The sequence below is a fragment of the Mirounga leonina genome, unplaced genomic scaffold (assembly GCF_011800145.1).
Source record: "Mirounga leonina isolate KUSES-001 unplaced genomic scaffold, KU_Mleo_1.0 Mir_173, whole genome shotgun sequence".
In the NCBI taxonomy this organism is placed as follows: Eukaryota; Metazoa; Chordata; class Mammalia; order Carnivora; family Phocidae; genus Mirounga; species Mirounga leonina.
Window position 1 is genome coordinate 78,241,663 of NW_023270447.1, and position 19,175 is coordinate 78,260,837.

Genomic DNA, 19,175 nt, shown 5'->3' on the forward strand with positions numbered 1-19,175 from the left:
GGGGCCCGGGGGCCCGGGGGCGGGGCGGGCGGCCGCGGGGGCGGGGCGGGCGGCGGGAGGGGTGGGGGCGGCGGGAGCGGGCCGCGCCGTCCCGAGGACTCCGCAGGCTGGCGAGCGGGCGACTGCGGGCGGGCGCCGAGCGAGAGAGCGAGCGGAGCCGGCCGGGCCATGGGACAGCGGGCGGCGGGCGCGCTGCTGCTGGCGCTGCTGCTGCACGGGCGGCTGCTCGCGGTGAGTGCGCGGGGCGGGGGGGGCGGTGGCGGGGGACGCCCCGGGCCCCGCTCGCCGCGCCAGCCAACTTGGCTGGGACTCTGGCCCGGGATGGGGGCGCCCGCCAGGGACCCCGGGTCGGCACAGGCGGGCGCCACCCTCCGCCGTGGGGCTGTCCGGAGGGGCGCCCGGGGAACCCTGCGTGGGGCCGGAGGCGGGGCCGGCCCGCGTGAGAGCCCGTGGGTCGCCCGGCCACGTTGCTGAGTCTCCAGTCGCGCTAGGCATGGCCCGGCCTGCCATTCCTGGGGACCAGGCGGAGAAACTTCGAGCAGGGCGGGAACTCGGCCGGGCAAGGGCACCCCTTTCTGTGCCAACTTGGAAAGGGGGCATTCACTGGTGATGGGGAGCCTATCAATCCTCACTGGAACTTTACCAGGCCGTCCGGCCCCTTGGGGAGCTAGTAACCAGGCAGGCACAAGTAAAAATCCATTCCGGACACAACTGAGGTTTGTGTGGAACACCCACGGGCTCCGAAGTCCTACAGCCTAGGACTTGAATCCATCCCTGCTCCTCACTGAGTAGCTATGTGACCTCGGGCAAGCCCAAAGGGAACTAAAAATGCATGGTCTCAAAGTGTAGAGCTGGAAGCTGGTTGGCAGGACTGCATGGAAGGCGCGTGAAAGTGCCGGGTCCGGGACCTAGGTCTGTTTCCTAGCTATCCTCTTCCGGGGTCCTCAAGTGCAGGGGGAGCCTGCCACCACAACCCACTTCCCTGCTCTGAGCTTGGATGGGCCCATGCAGAGGAAAAGAATGCTTGACCAGGGAGAGGCTCTGAGGACCTGAGTGAACTTGAGAAGGGCGGGGCAGGGTCAGTGGGCAGGCAGCTGGTGGCAGATGTGGGTGGGGGCACATCTGAGGAGCTGGGTCTGCCCTGGTGAACCACAGAGCCACCCCCACCGTCTTTGAGGTGGTCCTAGGCGGTCCCTGTCCCTACCCCCGCCCCCCACCCCCTTCTCAGAGCCAAGAGAGGGACTTTTCTCTAAGCCAGTGTTTACCCAGTGACTGAATCCCTGTCCTGGCCTGGCCCGCTGTCTCACCTCTGCCCTCTTGAGTCACTCCTGAACCCCCACCCCGGACCTGACCCCTCAGCTCTCTTGCCCAGCCCACCTAGAACCTTTCCTCCCCCACTCCCCATCTGCATAGGTTCCTTAATCCCCTCTCTCAGCCTCTCACCCCAGCAAGTCCAGCAGGGCCCATCCAGTTGCTTCTCAGTCTTGATCCAAACTTGATCTTTACTTTTCCAAAAAGTAGGCACCAACATAGCACATGGGATGTGTTCCTTTTCTGAGACTCCCCCAGCTCTGCCCCCTGCTGAGGGGCTCCTGGATGCTGGGTCCTACTGTGGCCAGAGTGAGGAGGAGGGTGGAGTTATTTGCTGTGTACAGGAGGAATGTCCACAGAAATTCCAGATTGCAGCCAATCATCTCACTCACTTGTTCATTCAAAATATCTTCACTGAGCAGCATTCCGTGACAGTCAGTGGGAGTTCTGGGGCTCATTCATTCGGCAGATGTTGCTAAGCACCTACTGTGTGCCGGCGCATCTGGCACTGTGCTAGGGGCTGGGGCTTATGGGTGAGCAAGAACAGGCCCTGTCTTTGCTTTCCCAGAACTTAGATGTGTAAACAGGCAGTTCCAATCCTGTGGAATTATAGAGTCTCCTCAGCAACCACACCGAGGTCTTCACTGTCCCAGCCCAGGCTGATGGTGGAGAGCTGGAAAGAGCTTGCACCCAAGAAGTCTGAATCCCAGCTCTGTCATTTTCTAGCCTGTGATCTGGGGCCATTTCTTCTTCCTGGGCCTCAGTTTCCACATCTGTAAAATGGGATAAGAAGTTTATCGAACGTTTTCAGTGACATCAGGTTCCTAGCCCAGTGCCCCAGCAAGCCTTGGGCTCCTCCTCACCCACTGCCCTTTATCTTTTCTGCCCTTTGGTTCACATCCACAAGCCAAGAGAGGACAGAAGAGGAAGGTAGGGTGGTCCTTAGGAAGCTCAAGACCTCACTGGGGGCAGGAGACAGAGAAGCAGTGGTCTATGATTATGTGTGGGAGTAATTTCAGTTCAGAGGAGGTGGAGAGGCTTGCTGGGGTGGGGGCCAGGCCTGGGTGACTCAGTGCCTGCCTTGGCCTGCTGATCCCTTTTCTTCCTGCTGGGGCCTTAGCCCTTCCTTTCTTGGGGCCAGCCCTGCCAGGAGACAGGAATATTGAGGGGGCTGCCATGATTACGGTGTTTTTCAGGGCTGAGGAGGGAAGTCGCTGAGATACCTGTTTCCTGCCTTGGCTGGGTTTCCTCACTAGGGAGGCTGTGGGCTGATGGGAAATGGAGAAGCTGGAGGAGCCTCCCCTTTCCTCAGGGGCAGCACTCCCTCAGCCCTCGCCTGGACATAACTTGCTGCCCTGCCCACCCCCATGGCCCCCAGTCCCCAGCCCCTCTTACTCCAGACCCGCTTGGGGGTGTATGTGCTTGTGAGTGTGCCTTGGGGACTTCTGGAGGGAGGCCATAGAGGGAGGTGGAGGCTGGAAGGGACAGAGATGGACCCCCTCCCCATACACTAGGCCCAGCTTCCTATGTCTGGGAGTAGTGGCCCCCACCTGGCTTGGCCCGGGCCTGTTCTCCGGCTGAGCACAGGCATGTTGGGATCTGTGGATCTGAGGTGCAACTGGGGAGAGGAGTGGAAGGAAGGTGGCAGAAGGTGACTGGGTTCAGGGCTTGGGGTGGTAGGGAGGGAGGTCTTGGAGTACCAGGCCAGATAATGACAAAATAATATGGACAGTTCACATTTATTGAGTGCTGTTTGCCAGGCACAAAGTTTCTCAACAAATTCTCACATGTCATTCCCCTGCTCAGATCCTCCCTGCATTCCCCCTGTTGCTCACGATCAGACTCAAGCCCCTGACCTAATATGGCCCACAAGGCCCTTTGGGATCTGGCCTCCCCCGCTCCCTCTCAGCTTCCCCCCGCTTACTCCAGCTACACTGGTCTTTGTTTCTTGAATATGCCAAACACACTCCCACCCCAGGGCCTTTGCATCTGCTGTTCCTTCTACCTAGAACGTTTGTCCCTCAAATATCTATGTGACCCTTTGCCTCCCTTCTTTTAAGTCCCTGACTACTCTGCCCAACATTCTCTGTCCCTAGACTGCTTTATTTTTTTCCTTGTTACTATCTGATAAGTATTCGTTTATTTATCTCTCTCCTACCCGCCCCCCCCAATTTAAGCTCCACAAGAGCAGGACCTTGTGTGTTTTTGTTCACTGCTGCTGTATCTTTAGCATCTGGCAGGTAGTAAGTGCTCAGTCAATATATCTGTTGAATGCATTAAGCCACAGCTCCTGATATGGTCCCCATTCTCTAAGCAGAGGGCATCCTGGGCATGCCTGTCCTGGCGGGAGCCTCGAAAGACCTAACTCCAGGGTGGCCATTTGTAGGATCACCTGTATATTTGTAGGTTTGTTAATTTCCTCATCAAATATTCCCTGAGATCCCATAGACGGTCGAATTAATCCCAGGGCTTTCCGCGGGGAGTAAGGGGGAAGAAAGGCCAGCCGCTGTGCTTGGAACCCTCGCTAGGTGCCCCTGGTTTTCCCCTGGGGGCTCAAGGTTTAGGGTGAGTCTGCAAGGCTGCTTGGCCTTGTGGGGAGACTCTCTGGAGGGGGAGTAGGAGGGGCCGCCCAAGATGTGGAGAGAGAGAGAGCCGTGATTCAGAGGCTACTTGGAGGCCAGACCTGTAGGTTCTGGACCCTTCACCACTTGAGACATGTGGGAAGGGCTCTCAGTTCTGGCCCGTGGCCCCCCTCCCCAGGCCATCCCAGCTGTGAGGGGTCAGGCTAGGGAACGAATGGGTGAACTTGACTCCATCCCCCAGCAGCCTCCCAAAGATATGACGAGCACAGTGCCCCCTCCTCCCAGGGCCCACCCTGGCCTTGCCCCCATCACCCTTCTTCCAGGAAGAGGGAGGTTGGGCTGAGGATCCTAGCCCTGCTGGAATGTTGCCCCAACCCAGGCCTTGGCGTCTTTGGCCCTGCTGCCCGCTCCTGCTCCCAGGGCCCAGCCGAGGCCTGCCGGCTGCCCCAGGGCCCAGAGCTGGCTGGCTGAAACCTAGAAGAATGTGTGGAACTCACTTCGCGGGGAGCCGCCAGCCTCACTGTTGGCCTTGGGTTGGGTCCGTGTCAATAGCGGCCTTGAGAGGGAGGGGCTTGTGGCTGTTGGGGGTGGCTGGGCTAGGGGCACCATCACCAAAGCCCCAAAGCCCTGGGAACAAGGCGGCTCTTTGAGGCCTGGGAATGTGGGGCCTTCAAGTGTCAGCCGCCCCCAGAGCCCCCCTCCCCTGTTTTCCCTACACCCGCCTGCGCAGGGTTGCAGGATCCCTATGGCATCCCTGAGGTGTCCTTAGGACAGCTCCTGGCTACCTACCAGAGTCCTTTCCCAGAGGCACGGAGGAGGGCACCCTGTTTCTCTGTTGCTCTGGATTTTTAGAGGGGGGCATCTGGTGCACAAAGGCCCGCAGTGTGTGGTGAATGAATGAATGGACCGATGATGGATGTGATTAAATATTCCACAGATTAGAGTCCCCCACAGGTGCGTGTTAGACGTAAAATTCATTCAACAAGTATTTACTGAGTATCTTCTAAGTGCCTGACCTTGTTCTAGGTGCTGAGGTCACGGCAGGGAACAACAAGTCAGACTCCGTCCCCTCGCAGTACTTGCATTAGAGCTAGCGGGGGAAGACGGTATGTCAGAGAGCAGTAAGTGCTCACGAGGAAAGGTAAAGCGGGGAAGAGGGTGGAGACAGTGATGAGGTGGGATGAGGCAGTCAGGAAAAGCCTCTGAGAAGATGGTACTTGAACAGAAGCATCTGAAGAAGTGAGGGTGTGAGCCCTACAGATGCCTGGGGGGACAGGGCACTCCAAGCAGAGGGAACCAGCTCGTGCAAAGGCCCGGTGTCCGGCATATCCGTGGAAAACAAGGAGGCCCATGTGTTTGGAGCAGGGTGAGTGAGGGGGGAGCATGGTCCAAGTGCTGCGCCTTGGCCATGGGAAGGCCTTTGGATTTGCTTCTGAGTGAGATAAGAGGTCACTGTAGTTGCTGTGCGGAGAAGAGGATGTGGAAGGTCAAGGGCAAAAGCAAGCAAGCCGAGAGATCCTGGCCAGAGACAAGGGGAACTCATACCAGGGCGAGGGAAGTGGGAAGAAGTGGTAGATTCCTGAAGATATTTTGAAGTTAGGACTGACAGAATTTGCGGATGGGTCGATTGGGTATGGGGTGGGACAGAAAGAGAGGAGTCAGGGAAGTCTCCACACTTTGTGGCATGAGCATCGGGAAGGATGGAGCAGATGCTAATTAAGATGGAAAAACTCCGCGAGGTGTTGGAGGGGAAGGCCTAGGGATAGGGGCAGCATTGGACCAAGCTGGGGCCTCTACACCGGCCTATAGAGTGGGTGCAGGGGGGTCTTGCCAAATGTGCATCTAAGGAACTGCAGGCACTGGCCCCTGAGAACCCCACAGCCTGATCTCATGCTTAGGTGTTTATGTGTTTTTTAGAACGTACTGTCATCCCCCCAGTGTGGCAGGGAAGCTCCACGAGGACACAGACTCAGATTTTGTTCATTGCAGTTTGCCTGGTGCTAGGCAACAGTAGGTGAACATTTATCAAGTGAATATATTAATGGCCTTGGGAGAAGCCAGCAGGCCAAGAAGGCCCAGGCTCCTTGCTGAGGATTGAGAAGAGGCTGCTTTGGCCCCTGGGCACAGGGGAGCTGTCCTTCCCAGCCACTGCTCTCTGCGGAGACCTGGAGAATGTGGCATAAGCCGGGGTGCCCACACTGCTGTCTTCCACTTGTCTGTTTCCTCACTGGACTCGGAGCCCTTTCTCAGGCACCGTGATCAAGGGAAAGTGTGAGCTCAAAGGGCCTGCCTTCATGTCTTAGCGCGGCCCCAACTGGCTGTGTGACCTTGGGCAAATTGCTCTGTGTGTCTGAGCCTCAGTTATAAATAGTTATAAATAGGGATCATGATGCCCATTTCCCATTTCCCCGGTGGACCCTGCAGGTGCACCTCGCTCAGTGTGTGAAATGTAATAGGTGTTTGACAAGTGGTGGCTGTTCTGTGAGAATTGTTCCTGTTGAGGGCAAGGCCAGAGTGATATGACTAAGGGTTCCGAGGGCCCAGCACCGCACACCTTCTCCTGATCAAAACTGCTGCCAACCACTGCCCTGGGCCCCACGCTGGGCTTGTGGAATGAATGACCGTGCAGAAGAAAGCCGTCACTTCTCTCGCGCGCGTGCGGTCCAAGTGCGCTGGATGTAACTGCATCTGATCTGTCACTGCCCCCCTTCCCCCACTGCGGCCACAGCTGCAGGACAGAGTCCACCCTTCCACTCTGATTGCTCCTTCCTGGTGGGGGAGCGGGGGGGGCACACCCCAGGGTGTGGCCTGGGAAAGGTTGGAGCCTGGGGACTTGTTGTCCCCTTCCCAGATGTGTGCAGTTGGTGGGCTCTGAGCAACAAGAGTGTGGCCAAGTACCTCCCACAGCGGCAGAAAGGATGTTCGCGCATCTTAACGGGTGTGGCGAGGGGGCTTCCTGCGACCCCATCCCAGCCCCGTCATCCTTCAGGCCTGCACTGGAGGAGACAAGACCTTGCCCAGGGAGGTCCTGAGGGAGCCTATAGCAGGTCACTTGCCAGAGGTGGTGGGGCTGCACAGCTCTTTACTCTGACCCCTGTGGGCTCACAGAGAAGCAACAGGGTGAAGGGAGAGAGACTCACGAGTGCATGGTGACCCGTCTCTCCACCCTGTGCCTTGGGCTTGGGCTGCTGGGTAAGGACCTGCCCCTTCCCCACGAGGGTGTGTCGTGTCCAGGTGTTTGCTTTTTTCGAATCTGGCCTCTTTCCCCATCTTTCCCCCAGTCCCAGTCTGTGGGGAGGGGAGGCAGCCTGGGGCTTGGCAGGGGGAGGACTTCAGAGGTGGCCTTGGGTGACCTCACAGATGGTCTCCTGGCGTGGGGCTGGGAATTCCCAGCTGCCTCTGGCCCCTTCCCAACCCACTGCTGGGTCCCTGACCCCACCTCTCCCTTCCCTGCCTTCCCCTACTCACCCCCAAGGAGTCGGCTCTGGCCCCCACCTCCTGCTGCTGGCCTCCCCCCTTCCCCCAGCTGACTCATCCCCTCTCCTTGTTTGGCGGTTCCAGTTTTCAAATAGTTGGGAACTGGGATCATGCCTCTTCTTGGATGCCTCGCTGGGCTGGATGGATTGAAATTCTGGCTTCATAAATCCTGGCCACAGTGGCCTGTCAGCTTTACAGACTCTTCCCCCTCTCCTGCTGTTTGCCTTCTTGTGACCCTTGGGCCAGAAGAACTGAGACCTCGGAGTTTCCTGAGGACAGACTAGTGTCTTCTCTGCCCTGGGACCTCCAGGGTCTCCTCCCCAGTGACCTCAGTCACCTAGATCATCAGCCAGTGCTCAGCGAGCACGCACACCTTCTCTCTCTCTCTCTCTTTTTTTTTTAAGATTTTATTTGTTTATTTGACAGAGAGAGACACAGTGAGAGAGGGAACATAAGCAGGGGGAGTGGGAGAGGGAGAAGCAGGCCTCCCGCGGAGCAGGGAGCCCGATGCGGGGCTCAGTCCTAGGACCCTGGGATCATGACCTGAGCCGAAGGCAGACGCTTAACGACTGAGCCACCCAGGTGCCCTATGCCTTCTCTTGATTAAAAACCACCACCCTATCTGGAGCCAAACCCCACACGGGGCTCTCTCCCAGCAAGCATTATTGCATATAATCCTCCCAGAAATCTCAAGGTTGGCATTATTACCTCCATTTTGCAGAGGGGGAAACTGAGGCACAGCAGGGGCATGGCTGGCCCAATTCATCCCTCTCGTATGTGGCGCAGCTGGGAGTGGGGCCCACGTTGTCTGCCTCCAAAGCTGTCATCCCTCCCCCTGTGGATCCAGCCTATTGGGTGTGGAGAGAGGGCAGTCAGGGACGGCTGGCATAGTCAGGACGGGCTATACGGAGGAGGCAGACTGGACTGGCCTTGGCAGAGGGTACAGCAAGCTGCGTATCTGCCATGTGGGCTTATCTCGTTCCTACTTCGCAGGCTTGGATGCCTTTTGCCCCTTGGCCTCCATCCCAACTTAGTGATAACATTCCCCCGGGGGGATGGATTTGGCTTTCCCTGGGATTGAGACCCTTGGGAACCTGGATCCTTCTCAGTCAGGTCCCCGTGGGACCTGCAGGTTTTGCCATTTGGAGTTAGTGAGTTTTTGCCGAACGGGGCCTGCTTGGAGCCGGCCGTGTGCCCACCTCCATCACGGGGACCTGGGTGAAATACAAGGCACAGAACCCCGTGGCCCAGCCGGAAGATGTAATCTACATTTAAGTCCCAAACTGTGTCGTTTGAGCATCCCTCTGCAGTGGGAGAGTCAGGAATTTTCCCATTCATTCATTCATTGCCTGAGGACCTACTGTGTGCTAGCCATTGAGCTAGGTGTTTTATCTGCATTGTCAACTCTCCCGTGTAGTTGGGAGTATACCTCCATCTCCCATGAGAAGCAGCTCAGCGGACAGCCATGACTTGCCCAAGATCACAGAGCCAGGTGCAGAGGAAGGTAGGAGCTGAATCCACATCTGTCAGTCCTCCTGGGAGAAATGAGAGGCAGGGTCTCTCCTCTCAGGACCCTCTGGGTCCTAGACCCATGAACCATAAGCACCCAGTGCAACTCAAGGTGCAGACAGGAGCAGATTGTCAGGGACGGAAAAGATCGATTTGGCATGAGGTACCTGGAAGACTTTGTGGAGGCAGCGGACCCTAAAGAGCATAGAGGATTTGGCTGGTGGAGGAGGAAGGCATCCGGGGCAGGGGGCCAGAAGTCATCTGTCCCCATTGTCCCTAGATTCACATTGTTGTCAAGTGTGTGGGCAGGAAGGCCCAGGCTTGCTGCTGGAGTCATTAACACGGGGAAAAGAATGGGAGGAAGCCACCAAGATAGCTGAGGTGACAGGGCGCCTGGGTGGCTCAGTTGGTTAAGCGACTGCCTTCGGCTCAGGTCATGATCCTGGAGTCCTGGGATCGAGTCCCACATCGGGCTCCCTGCTCAGCGGGGGGTCTGCTTCTCCCTCTGATCCCCTTCCCTCTCGTGCTCTCTGTCTCTCATTCTCTCTCTCTCAAATAAATAAATAAAATCTTTAAAAAAAAAAAAAAAAGATAGCTGAGGTGACATCCATCCCGGTCCCCCACCCTTTACCTGGCCAGACCAGGAGGCAGGAGGTCAAGGCCCAGGCTGCCACTTAGTTGCCAGCCAACTGCTGATCCTCCTTCCTGGGCCTTGATTTTTCTACCCACAAAATGGACTCCTTTCTTTCTCTCTGGCCCCCTGCCAACCCAGAGGAATGGAATGTTGAGTTCTTGGAGAAAACTCCTGGCTTCCTCTCAGGGGCTGGTGCTACATCATTCTTCAGAGCCTACCATGTGACCACTCCCACGTCTTCCTTCACTGATGCTACCAGCCCACAGGTGCCAGGCCCTGAACGAGGGAACCAGATGGAGGACCTAACCTGCCCTCGCCTGCGTGCCTGGGATCCCCCCCGCAGTGGTCTGCCCACATGGGTCTCCCTCTGTGCCCCTCGGGGACCTGTGGCTGAGCGAACAGCTGGGGTGCTGTCAATGTTTAGTGAATGAGCATTAGATTCCGGGTCACGAGATTCCTGTACTCCTCCTGGCCCTGCCTGTGCGATCCAGGACAAGTCGTCTGACTTCTCTGAGCTTCATTTCCCCCAGAGGCAAGATGGGGCCATTCATTCACTCAGCAAACATTTATGGAGTGCCAGCCCTAGGCTGGGCCCTGTGTTACCTGTGTTAGGTATAAACCAGCGGGGGGGGGGGGGGGGGGGTGGGGGGAGCGTTTTATACTCAGAGGGGGGCCAGCTGGGTGGGGGACTAGTCAATACAAGGTATGGGGGCAGGGGGAGAGGTTTTCAGGGCCACTCGCAGCCTCTGTGAGAAAATCTGGAGTCTTTGTGACTTCGTCTAAGCCCCCATTTGTTAATAGTTACTTCACAGTCTATTCTCCTCATGGGAGGAGGGGACTTGGGGACATGGCCCCCTGGGCTAGGGCAGGAGAGAAGACCCACAGGGCTGGAGAAAAGAGCAGGCAGTTTTGTTGGGAGTCTCAGATGAGCTCATGGGTGTGGAAAATCACCGGGGCTATTTATGCTGAGCCTGATTATTTTAATTTAGAAGAAATGGAAGCTGCACACACAGTTCGGGTTTGGGGCTCTGTGACATTGAGTTGAACGAAGAGGGTGGGCCCGAAGCTCCTGTTTTCCACCTTCGCCCTCTTTCCTCTCTCCCCACTCCTCGGGGGGAGGGGGAGGGGAAGGGGTAGAGACCAGGCCTGGCCTGGATTTGATTTCGGGAAGTGGAGGAAAGGGTTAAGTCAGCCTGGTTTTCCACCTTGTGGGTGGGGGGAGGTGGGGAGCCAGGAAGGGAAGGCTAGGGCAGGAATGTGTGATAAGATCAAAGCTTTCAGCCTGCCGGGGCCTCACCTTGGTTTCACCTGAGCAACTGAAGGGAATTCTCTTCTCTGGGAGGAGGATGGAGAACTCCTGGGGGAGGGGGTTGCAGGTCCCATCCTCCTCCCTTGGGCACTCCAAAAGAGGTCCCACCCCCCATCTTCCAGAAGGCTCAGCTCTTGCCCTGACAGATGCTGGAAGCCCCAGGGACCACCTTTACTTGGTATATCCAGACTGGGGGGAGGGGTGCCCTCCTTACCACCCCCACCCCTATAGCTCTCTCACCCTTGGGGTTTCTGGCCAGGACTCAGGGGGCTCTTTCAGTGGCCTCTTAGCCCCCTATCCGTTAATTCTGCTCCATTTAACTCTGCAGGTTGTACTTTGGGAGTGTCAGGGGCAGGAGGCACAGCCATGAGTCTTGTCCTAGTTCCATCACTTACTGCTCTGTGATTCTGGGCTGGTGGCTTAACCTCTCTGAACCTCATCTGTCAGCTGGGAATGGTAATACCTTCTTGGTGGGATTTTGGGGGAAGATCAGAGATCATATAAATCTACAGCCAGAAGAGACAGTTGACAAATAACAGGAGCCATTATTTTGTAATTTTCTTTTCCCCTCTCTGAAGATTGCCTCTGATACTTGGTCCTAGGTAAACCTGGAGGCTCCGTTTTGTTCTGCACCCTCCTCCCCCCGCCCTTTGAGAAGGCCCCAAGCCCCAGGGTCCATCCTTCTGTCCAGCACTCTTCGCTTATGCGTCTTCGCAGTGTTGAGAGGGGAGCGGGGCAGGACAAGTTGTGAGGGAAGAGGGAGCTTGGGCTCTTCTTGTAAATGCCCCCAAGGCACCGGCCTGACCACCTGCCCTAGTGATACCTTGAGCTTTCCTGGCCAGCCCGAGTAAACCAGGTGGTCCAGGCCACCCCCTGGAGTACCAGGCTGCTCAGCACCCCAGCCACCGCTGGGACTCCTGTCTCAGCTCTCTGCCTTGGCTCTGCCACAGTTAATGATTATTCTGGGCAGCAGGGGCAGGGAGGCCCGCCCTCGCAGCTCCTTAACCACTGGTTGCACCCAAGGTATGTTAGCAAGCGGCTTGGGTGTTCCCTGCTTTAATGTGGCAGCCCAGTTCTGAGGCACATGGCGGGGGCGTGGGGAGCAGGCGGGAGGGTCTTGGAGTCATAGATTGACAGGCCAGCCTGTGCCCCTGGGGCCCTGGGGCCAGATTGGGGCCCATAGGATCTGGGTGAAATATGAGCTAAGCATAATAGGCTCCTGTGGTTTGGTGCCAGCCATGTGAGCAGACCCGACAATCATACACCAGGTGAGCAAGCTCGCCCCCCATCCCCCAGCCCAGAAGAACCCCTGTGCTCCTCCTCACCCAGGCTCAGACCCTGCTGGGGAGTCCCGTCTGGAAGGCAATGTGAGGGTTAGGGCTTTGGGGCAGCTGGGCTTCGCTTCTCACCCCCACTCTGGCTGGCACTTCCAGCTGTGTGACCAAGTCACTTTACCTTTCTGAGCACCCATTTCCTCATCTGAAACAAGAGAATACTAATCCCTACTTTTCAGATGTCAGTAGGCCAAGGTGCGGAAAGTATGTAGCTCACAGTTAATACCCGGGGATGGAAGAAATTATTACTGTTATAGTTTTTGTTGTTAGGAGAAAGTGAAAGTTGAATCCTAGTCTTGGGTGGAACCAGGGCAGCGGTGGCCCTGGGTGTTGGGCTCATGGCTGGGGGATTTGGGAGGAGGTGGGGCATGGGGAGATCCCAGGAACGTGTTTGAAGAGGGCATGTATGAGAAGGCTGGCTGGCTGGAGAGAACAGGGCTTTGGCAGGCTCTCTGGGTCTCCTCCAGGCCCCCTCAGTGCCCCCCCCAGCTCCCTATTCCCCCCTACCCCACCCCGGGGCTGGGTCCTGAGGTTGGTGCAGGCTAAGTGGGGGAAGAGGGAGAATTGTTTATTTTGATAACATTAGGGCATATTCCCCCACTGGCAGCTGCTATTTTGAGAGCCCCAGAGAGCAGGGGCTATGGTTAAATTAGGTAATGTTGCTCCAGAAGGAATGTGTGAAGCCGTGGGGCCGAGGCCACAGTGACAGGACAGTGGGTTTGCTTCATATAAAATTAACTGCAACTTGGAGAAGAGCTGCTCAGGTCACTTTATAAGGCGATGGAAGGGGGAGGCCGCTGGCGGAGTAGAGGTGATGGCCCAGGGCCTCGTCTGGGGGCGCCTGGGCCCCTGCCCGGAGGCCTGGCTGGCCCAGCAAGGGCTGGTGATATGGTGGAGGGGCAGGGCTGCCATGTCCTCAGCTCTGTGCCTCTGGCTCGAGGCGGGTGGGGCCCGGGTGGCGTGATGCATGGGGAGGATGGATCCACAGACTTGGCCTCAAATCCTGCTTCTGCCTCCTTCTAGCCTTCTGTGCTTGGGCAAGTCACTCAACCTCAGTGAACCTCAGTATTATCAGTGGTGAAAATGGTTCCAACCCCCTGGGGATGTTTCTTAAGGATTAAATCTCCAGAAGAAAAAGCAGAGCTAACTTTTATTATAACCTATGCAAGGTGGTGTTCTGACTCCAAGGATGGTCCACGCACCAGCCGCTGGGGCCTCACCCAAACCTACTGAATCGCCCGGGTGTGCTAGCAGTATCCCCAAGAGATCTCCTAGGAGACACGTAGTAAAGGTGGTCTCATTTTATCTTGAAAACCACCCCTGTGATGTGGGAATTACTGTCATCTGTTGTGAAAACTGAGGTGTGGAGAGATGACCAGCATAGAAGCTCCATCCATGTTCATTCTCTTTCCCAATTCTGCCCTTTCTGCCCCTCTTTTGGGCAGGGCTAGGGCTGGGGAGAGGTATGTCAAAGTTCCTGGCAGGACTGGAGAAAGTCAAGAGTACCTCCTGCCCTCTCTCTCTCTCTCTCGCTGACAAATAAATAAAACTTAAAAAAAAAAATAGAGAGTATCTCCTGCCTTTGAGATTTAATCAGACTTTCTTTTTTTTTTTTAATATTTTTTTTATTTATTTGAAAGAGAGAGAGAGAGAGATAGAGAGAGCACAAGCAAGGGAAGAGGGAGAAGCAGGCTCCCCCACCGAGCAGGGAGCCTGATGCGGGGGTCGATCCCAGGACCCTAGGATCATGACCTGAGCCGAAGGCAGATGCCCAACCGACTGAGCCACCCGGGCACCCCTTAATCAGACTTCCTTGTCTCCATGCACCATTGGGCTCGGCACAGCTAGACAGAGGTCATTCCAAAGTCATTCCATACTTCCCATCCTTGGAGAAAGATAGGGGCAGGAAAGAGGTTCTCTATGATGTGCCCTGGGATACAGACAGTGGCCACTGCCCGACAGGTCAGGGGATCAGAGCAGGGGCTGCCCGGGATCACCCTGTGCATCACGGGTACATTTGAGACTGAGTTCATCTAGCAGCAAATATTTTGAGGAACACTTACTATGTGCCTAGCCCTGGGGAAGTATCCTAAATCTCCCCCCATTCTGCAGACTCTTTATTATCCAGAAATAAAAATGTTCCTACTTATTTATTTACCACTTACCACATGCCACACACTTGCATTATTTCTTTCATCTATTAAATTCCACTGCCTGTTTCTTCCTCTTCTATAAAATGGGGATAGTAATAATCATACCTAGCTTATGGGGTTGTTATGAAGATAATATCTGTCAAGTGCCTGGGACATAGTATTTGCTAAATACGTATAATAAGTACAAATAATCTCCCAACAAAGCAGGTACTATTACTGCCTTCCATTTTACAGATGTGCAAATGGAGGTCCAGAGTAAGAAGGGGACTCCCCTGTTGAGATCACAGAACATGAGGGCAGAGCCATAAGAAATTGAGTCCGTAAACTTCTAAGCGACTAGTATAATTCAGCTCACTCTGGTAAATATTTATTATCCACTAGTTGCTGCTCAGCATTGGGACGTATCTAAAAGTTAAAATAGATGTAAAAGGTGGGAAAACCCATCCTGGTGTTTGTCCCCAAGGAGCTTTGATTCCAGCAGGAGAGTAGAGACATTTACTCAAGTGGCTATAATTAAGACCAAATCTCTAGTCCTGTAAAAGGTATAAATTAAGTCCTGGGGGTGGGGGGATGTGTGAGGGAGAAAGATGTCTTTGGGGGGGGGGTCCCAGAAGACTTCAGAGTGGAGGTGGTGATTTAGCCAGGCCTGGAAGGACAGATGAGTAGATTAGATTGGGAGGCATAGGAACAGCATTCTAGGAGGAGGGAACAGCCTTCATGAAGGCCTAGAGGCAAGAAATGTGCCCTGTGAGAGGGAGTGACATTCAGGGGCCAGGGGCTGCGTTGGGTCTGCGGTGATAAGGCCGGGAAGGCCAAGTCCAGCTTTCTTGTCATTGAAGATTTCCAGTTTTCTCGAAAATTGGCTCCTCAACCAGTCGGGGTTATTCCATCATCGTTTTGCCTTTTCTTCATGTCAAGAAATCAAAGATTTTTATAAATGGCCTGTCTGAGCTTCTGGTCAACATGTGGTAACAGGCAGAGCTGACAGAATTCGGGCCAAAAGCAAGAGACTTGATGTCCTGATTAACTGGGCAGCCTTATCGCCCACACATGTACAATTTCCGTGAGTCTTTTCCAGCATTGACAATGACTCTGGGTGGGGAGCACAGTGGAAGGGCCAGGCTGGGTTCTGATTTCCCCTCTGTGGCTTACCAGCTGTGTGGCCTTGGGCAAGCCTCAGTTTCCTCCTTTGTAGAGTGGAGACAGCTACCTCTAGGCTTGCTTTGAAGGATTGGTGATGGTGTAATCTGCACTGCCCAGTATGATGGCTCTAGCCACATGTGACCATTTAGTAAATCTAAGATTTAACTAAATAAAATAAAATTTAAGTTTACAATAAAAAATTTCTTTTCTCCATTGCCTCAGCCACATTTCAAGTGCTCAGTAGCCACAGGAGGCTAGTGGCTACCTTATGGGACAGGGTAAACAGAACTGCACAAAGTTCTACTGGGTGGCCCTATGCACTCAATAAGGGCGGCTGTTGTCATTGTTACTGGTTCTCCGTCCCAGTTTGGAGACTCCTGAGCCTTGACGGAGGTGGACAGGATTTTCCCTCTGTACCTTCCCCACTTTCTCCTCGGCCCCCGGGGAGCTCTCCCTCCCCTGACTCCACCCATGTTAAAAGGGCTCCCTTTCCCCCTTAATTTCCCACCCACTCCCCTCAGCTGTCTCTGCAGATCTACGCATTCAGCTGCTGGCATCTGGAATCTCCACGTCCAGCCTCGGAGATTCCCAGAGCCCATTCCTAGGGCAGGGAGGTGAGGGAGGAGGCCTCCCCTAGCAGTCCCCTGCTCCCAGCGGAGGTGCCTGGGCCCCTCTCGGCAGGACGAAGATGATGGTTTGTTGTGACGGAGGCAGTGGGCAATCTGCCTGCTCTAACACTCCCGTATCTGGGCGCCAAGCATGTTGTTTGCACTTGGCCGGGCCTCAGGGTCTGGCCCTGTGCCCTCGAGGGCTGGCCTAATTTGGCACCCCTGGTTACAAAGGCTGATCGTGGGCCTTCGCCTGGTCAGGACAACCAGGAGCTCTTCCCGGGCCGGGTCCTGGGGATAAGGGGCATGTCTGGAGCTGGAGTGCAGGACAGATTCCCAGCTGTGACCGGGCCACAGGCGCTGAGTGGGGACAAGGCCCGGGCAGGCATAGGCAGGATGGACACTCTTAGGGGCCAGGCAGGAGGTCACCCTGGGCAGTTCAGGTTGGTAGGGTCTACACGCGGCATTCACACCTGTCTGGGGAGGAGCACTGGGTCTGAGATGCCAAAGAAGCTCAGGGTCACCTCTGAGCATCATGTTCTGTCCTCCCCCTCCCTCATCAGCTGGGAGGTGGACAAACAGGCATCTGAGGCCCACAAGTGCTGAGGCCATTGAGGCCCAGCAAGGAGGCATGACGCCTGACATCACACAGCCAGTCTGGAGAAGTCGGAACTCCGACTCGGACATTTTAGGAGCTTTTCCCCTTCCTGCCCCTCCCCGAGGGAGCTCTGGGGACAGTAGCCCCTGGATATCTTGCTGAGAAAGACGGTTGGAATCCTGGCCCTGCCACTTTTTCTGTGACCTTGGGCAAGCCTCTCTGAGCCTCCTGGGCCTCATCCAGGGGATGGGGATCATAATTATACCTCATTCTCAGGGCAGTTGTGAGGGTTAGGTCACTGGCCTCCTGGCTGTTTTCAGAACATTCTAAGGATACTCCTGCCTTGGGCCCTATACATCCGCTATTCCCTGTCCCCTGAGTGCCCTTCCACTGTGCCCTAGCTTCTGTCATATCGCCGTCCCCTTCCCTAACTGGCCTGTGTAAAATAGCAGGCCTCACTGTGGCAGTCCCTGTCCCCCTCGCCCTGCTGTATTTTTCTTCATAGCACTCTTGCCATTTGACAAATATTAGTTTACGGTCCCGTTGATTCCCAAGCCGAGTGTAGCCTCCGTGAGGGCAGAAGACACGCGTGGTGCATGATACCTGTGCACGTAACAGTCGCTCGTTATCTTCCCTTCTCGTCTTGGTCCTTCTGATAGCTGCCATTTATCGGGCCCTGGCTCTGTGCCAGGCCCTGTGCTTGGCACCTCACTCTCAGCTCCGCAAATTTCACAGGGTCCCTGTCACGGCTTTGTCACTCGTCAGAGGTGGGCGGCAGGAGGTGCTCAGTGACTTGCCCAAAGCTAGCCAGCTGGAAAGTGGCAGGGCCTGGCTTCCAACCGGGTTAGTCCTGCCCCAAAGCTCCCTCTGCACCACTTCCTGTGTTGGGGTAACGAGATCAGAACTCTGACCCAGATTTGGAGTTCAGAATCTACACTTGACAGGAGTGAATGGATCAGATTTATGGGTGGTTCTCAGTCTTTTTGGGGTGCCCCTTCCAGCCTTTTCTTCTCCTGTACAACCATTCCCACTGCCCCAGAATGGCAGGTACCCTTTGGCTGGGGAACCCCAGGGGTCAACTGGACACCCCAGGGGTAGGGTAGGGACCTCAGGGTGGGCCCAGATCCTGGGCTGTCCCTTGGCTGTCTGGGGGCAAGTGGACAGGATGTTCCTACAGGCAGCAGACATTCCTGGTCGGAGGTGGCAGGCAGTGGGAGATTTACCATTTCCGGTAACCTGAGTCCCTGGGAGATTGGAGTTCTCCCTGCCAAGGACATGCACCCTTGGCTTGCCAACCCTTCCTGCCCTTTCCTCAGCCTTGGTCTGCCTGGGGCTTTTAGGACCTGCTGGAGGGTCCAGCTGTAAGTCCCAGAGTTGAGATGGATCTCCGGCCCTGATCAGCCCCCGAACAAAGACCCAGCCTAATGCCACCCTTCCGGAGTCCTCTTCTGTGGAGCCCCACACCCCAGCCTTGGGGAAGGAGGGGAAGGAGGTGACATGATGGAAGGAGAAGAGCCCTGTGTTAGGAGCCAGAGACCTGGGTCCTAGGTCTGCCTCTGCCACCAACTTGCTAGGATTTCTCTTCTTAGAGCCCCCCGCACCCTATCTGAGTACCCAGCCCTATTCCAAGTACTCTGCATACACCAGCCATCTTATCCTTATAACAACACTTGGGGGGCGAGGCAGGGTCACTAAAATGAAGCTCAAAGGGGGAAAGTCACCCAATGGGCAGTGTCACAGAATGGGATTTGAACTCAGGCTCTTCAGCACTAGTTGGTCTTCCTTGATGTCCTTCCTTCCCCTCTCTGAGCTTTTTTTGGCTTCCCCTTCTGACAAGTGAGGGCTTTGGGCTAGGTGATCCCTCCCAGCCCTGGCAGCACGGGACCCAGGAATCTGTTGGAAGGCTTCCCAGGCAGGTTTCACATGAGCCTTACCTCGCCTGGAGGGGGTGCAGGAAGCATTGCAGGAATTATTCTTCCCCAGGGGTTTCTGGAGAGCTCACTCCCTGGGCCTGTGAGCTCTTGGATGGGGACGTGGGGGTGGGAGGGGAGGAAAGGCAGGAAGTGACAGGTTGTCCTGTTAAATCTTCACAGCAGTCTCGTAAGGTGGTCATTTTTATTCCTGTTTTATAGATTGGGAAACAGAGGCTCAGAGGGGTCAAGTGATTTGCCCAGGGCTACACAGCTAGGAGTTGCCAGGCTAGGGCGTCCAGTTAGCTCCAAGTGGTTTGGAGTGGCATGTGACCAACCCACATTTCCTAGGATGGCTTTGATTTATTAATAAAAATAGTAGTCTTCCTGAAAACCATGAACGTGCCCCAGGCTTTAAATACCTGTGCATCCAAACTACATCTCCCAGGCTGCCTCTGATACCTGGAAGCGGCCCAGGATCCTTTGTTAAACTGTTTCTCCACATATGCCTCGGAAAATATGGCCAGGCGTAATTACAGGGATGCAGGAGTTCAGAGGAGTGAGAGCTACGTGGGCAGGAATGAACTGGAAAGGGTTGGCACTGTGC

At 55.6% G+C, this 19,175-nt stretch overlaps 1 protein-coding gene across 1 annotated transcript in view; it reads left to right on the forward strand.

Moving 5' to 3' along the window:
* Positions 1–84: 84 nt before the first annotated feature.
* The window catches only part of HSPG2 (heparan sulfate proteoglycan 2), a 99,617-nt gene continuing 80,526 nt past the window's right edge, over positions 85–19,175 (forward strand). Inside the window, exon 1 of the mRNA XM_035019565.1 lies at positions 85–231. Coding sequence (XP_034875456.1) covers positions 169–231 — 63 coding nt within the window. The 5' untranslated portion in view covers positions 85–168. The remainder of the gene's footprint in view (positions 232–19,175) is intronic.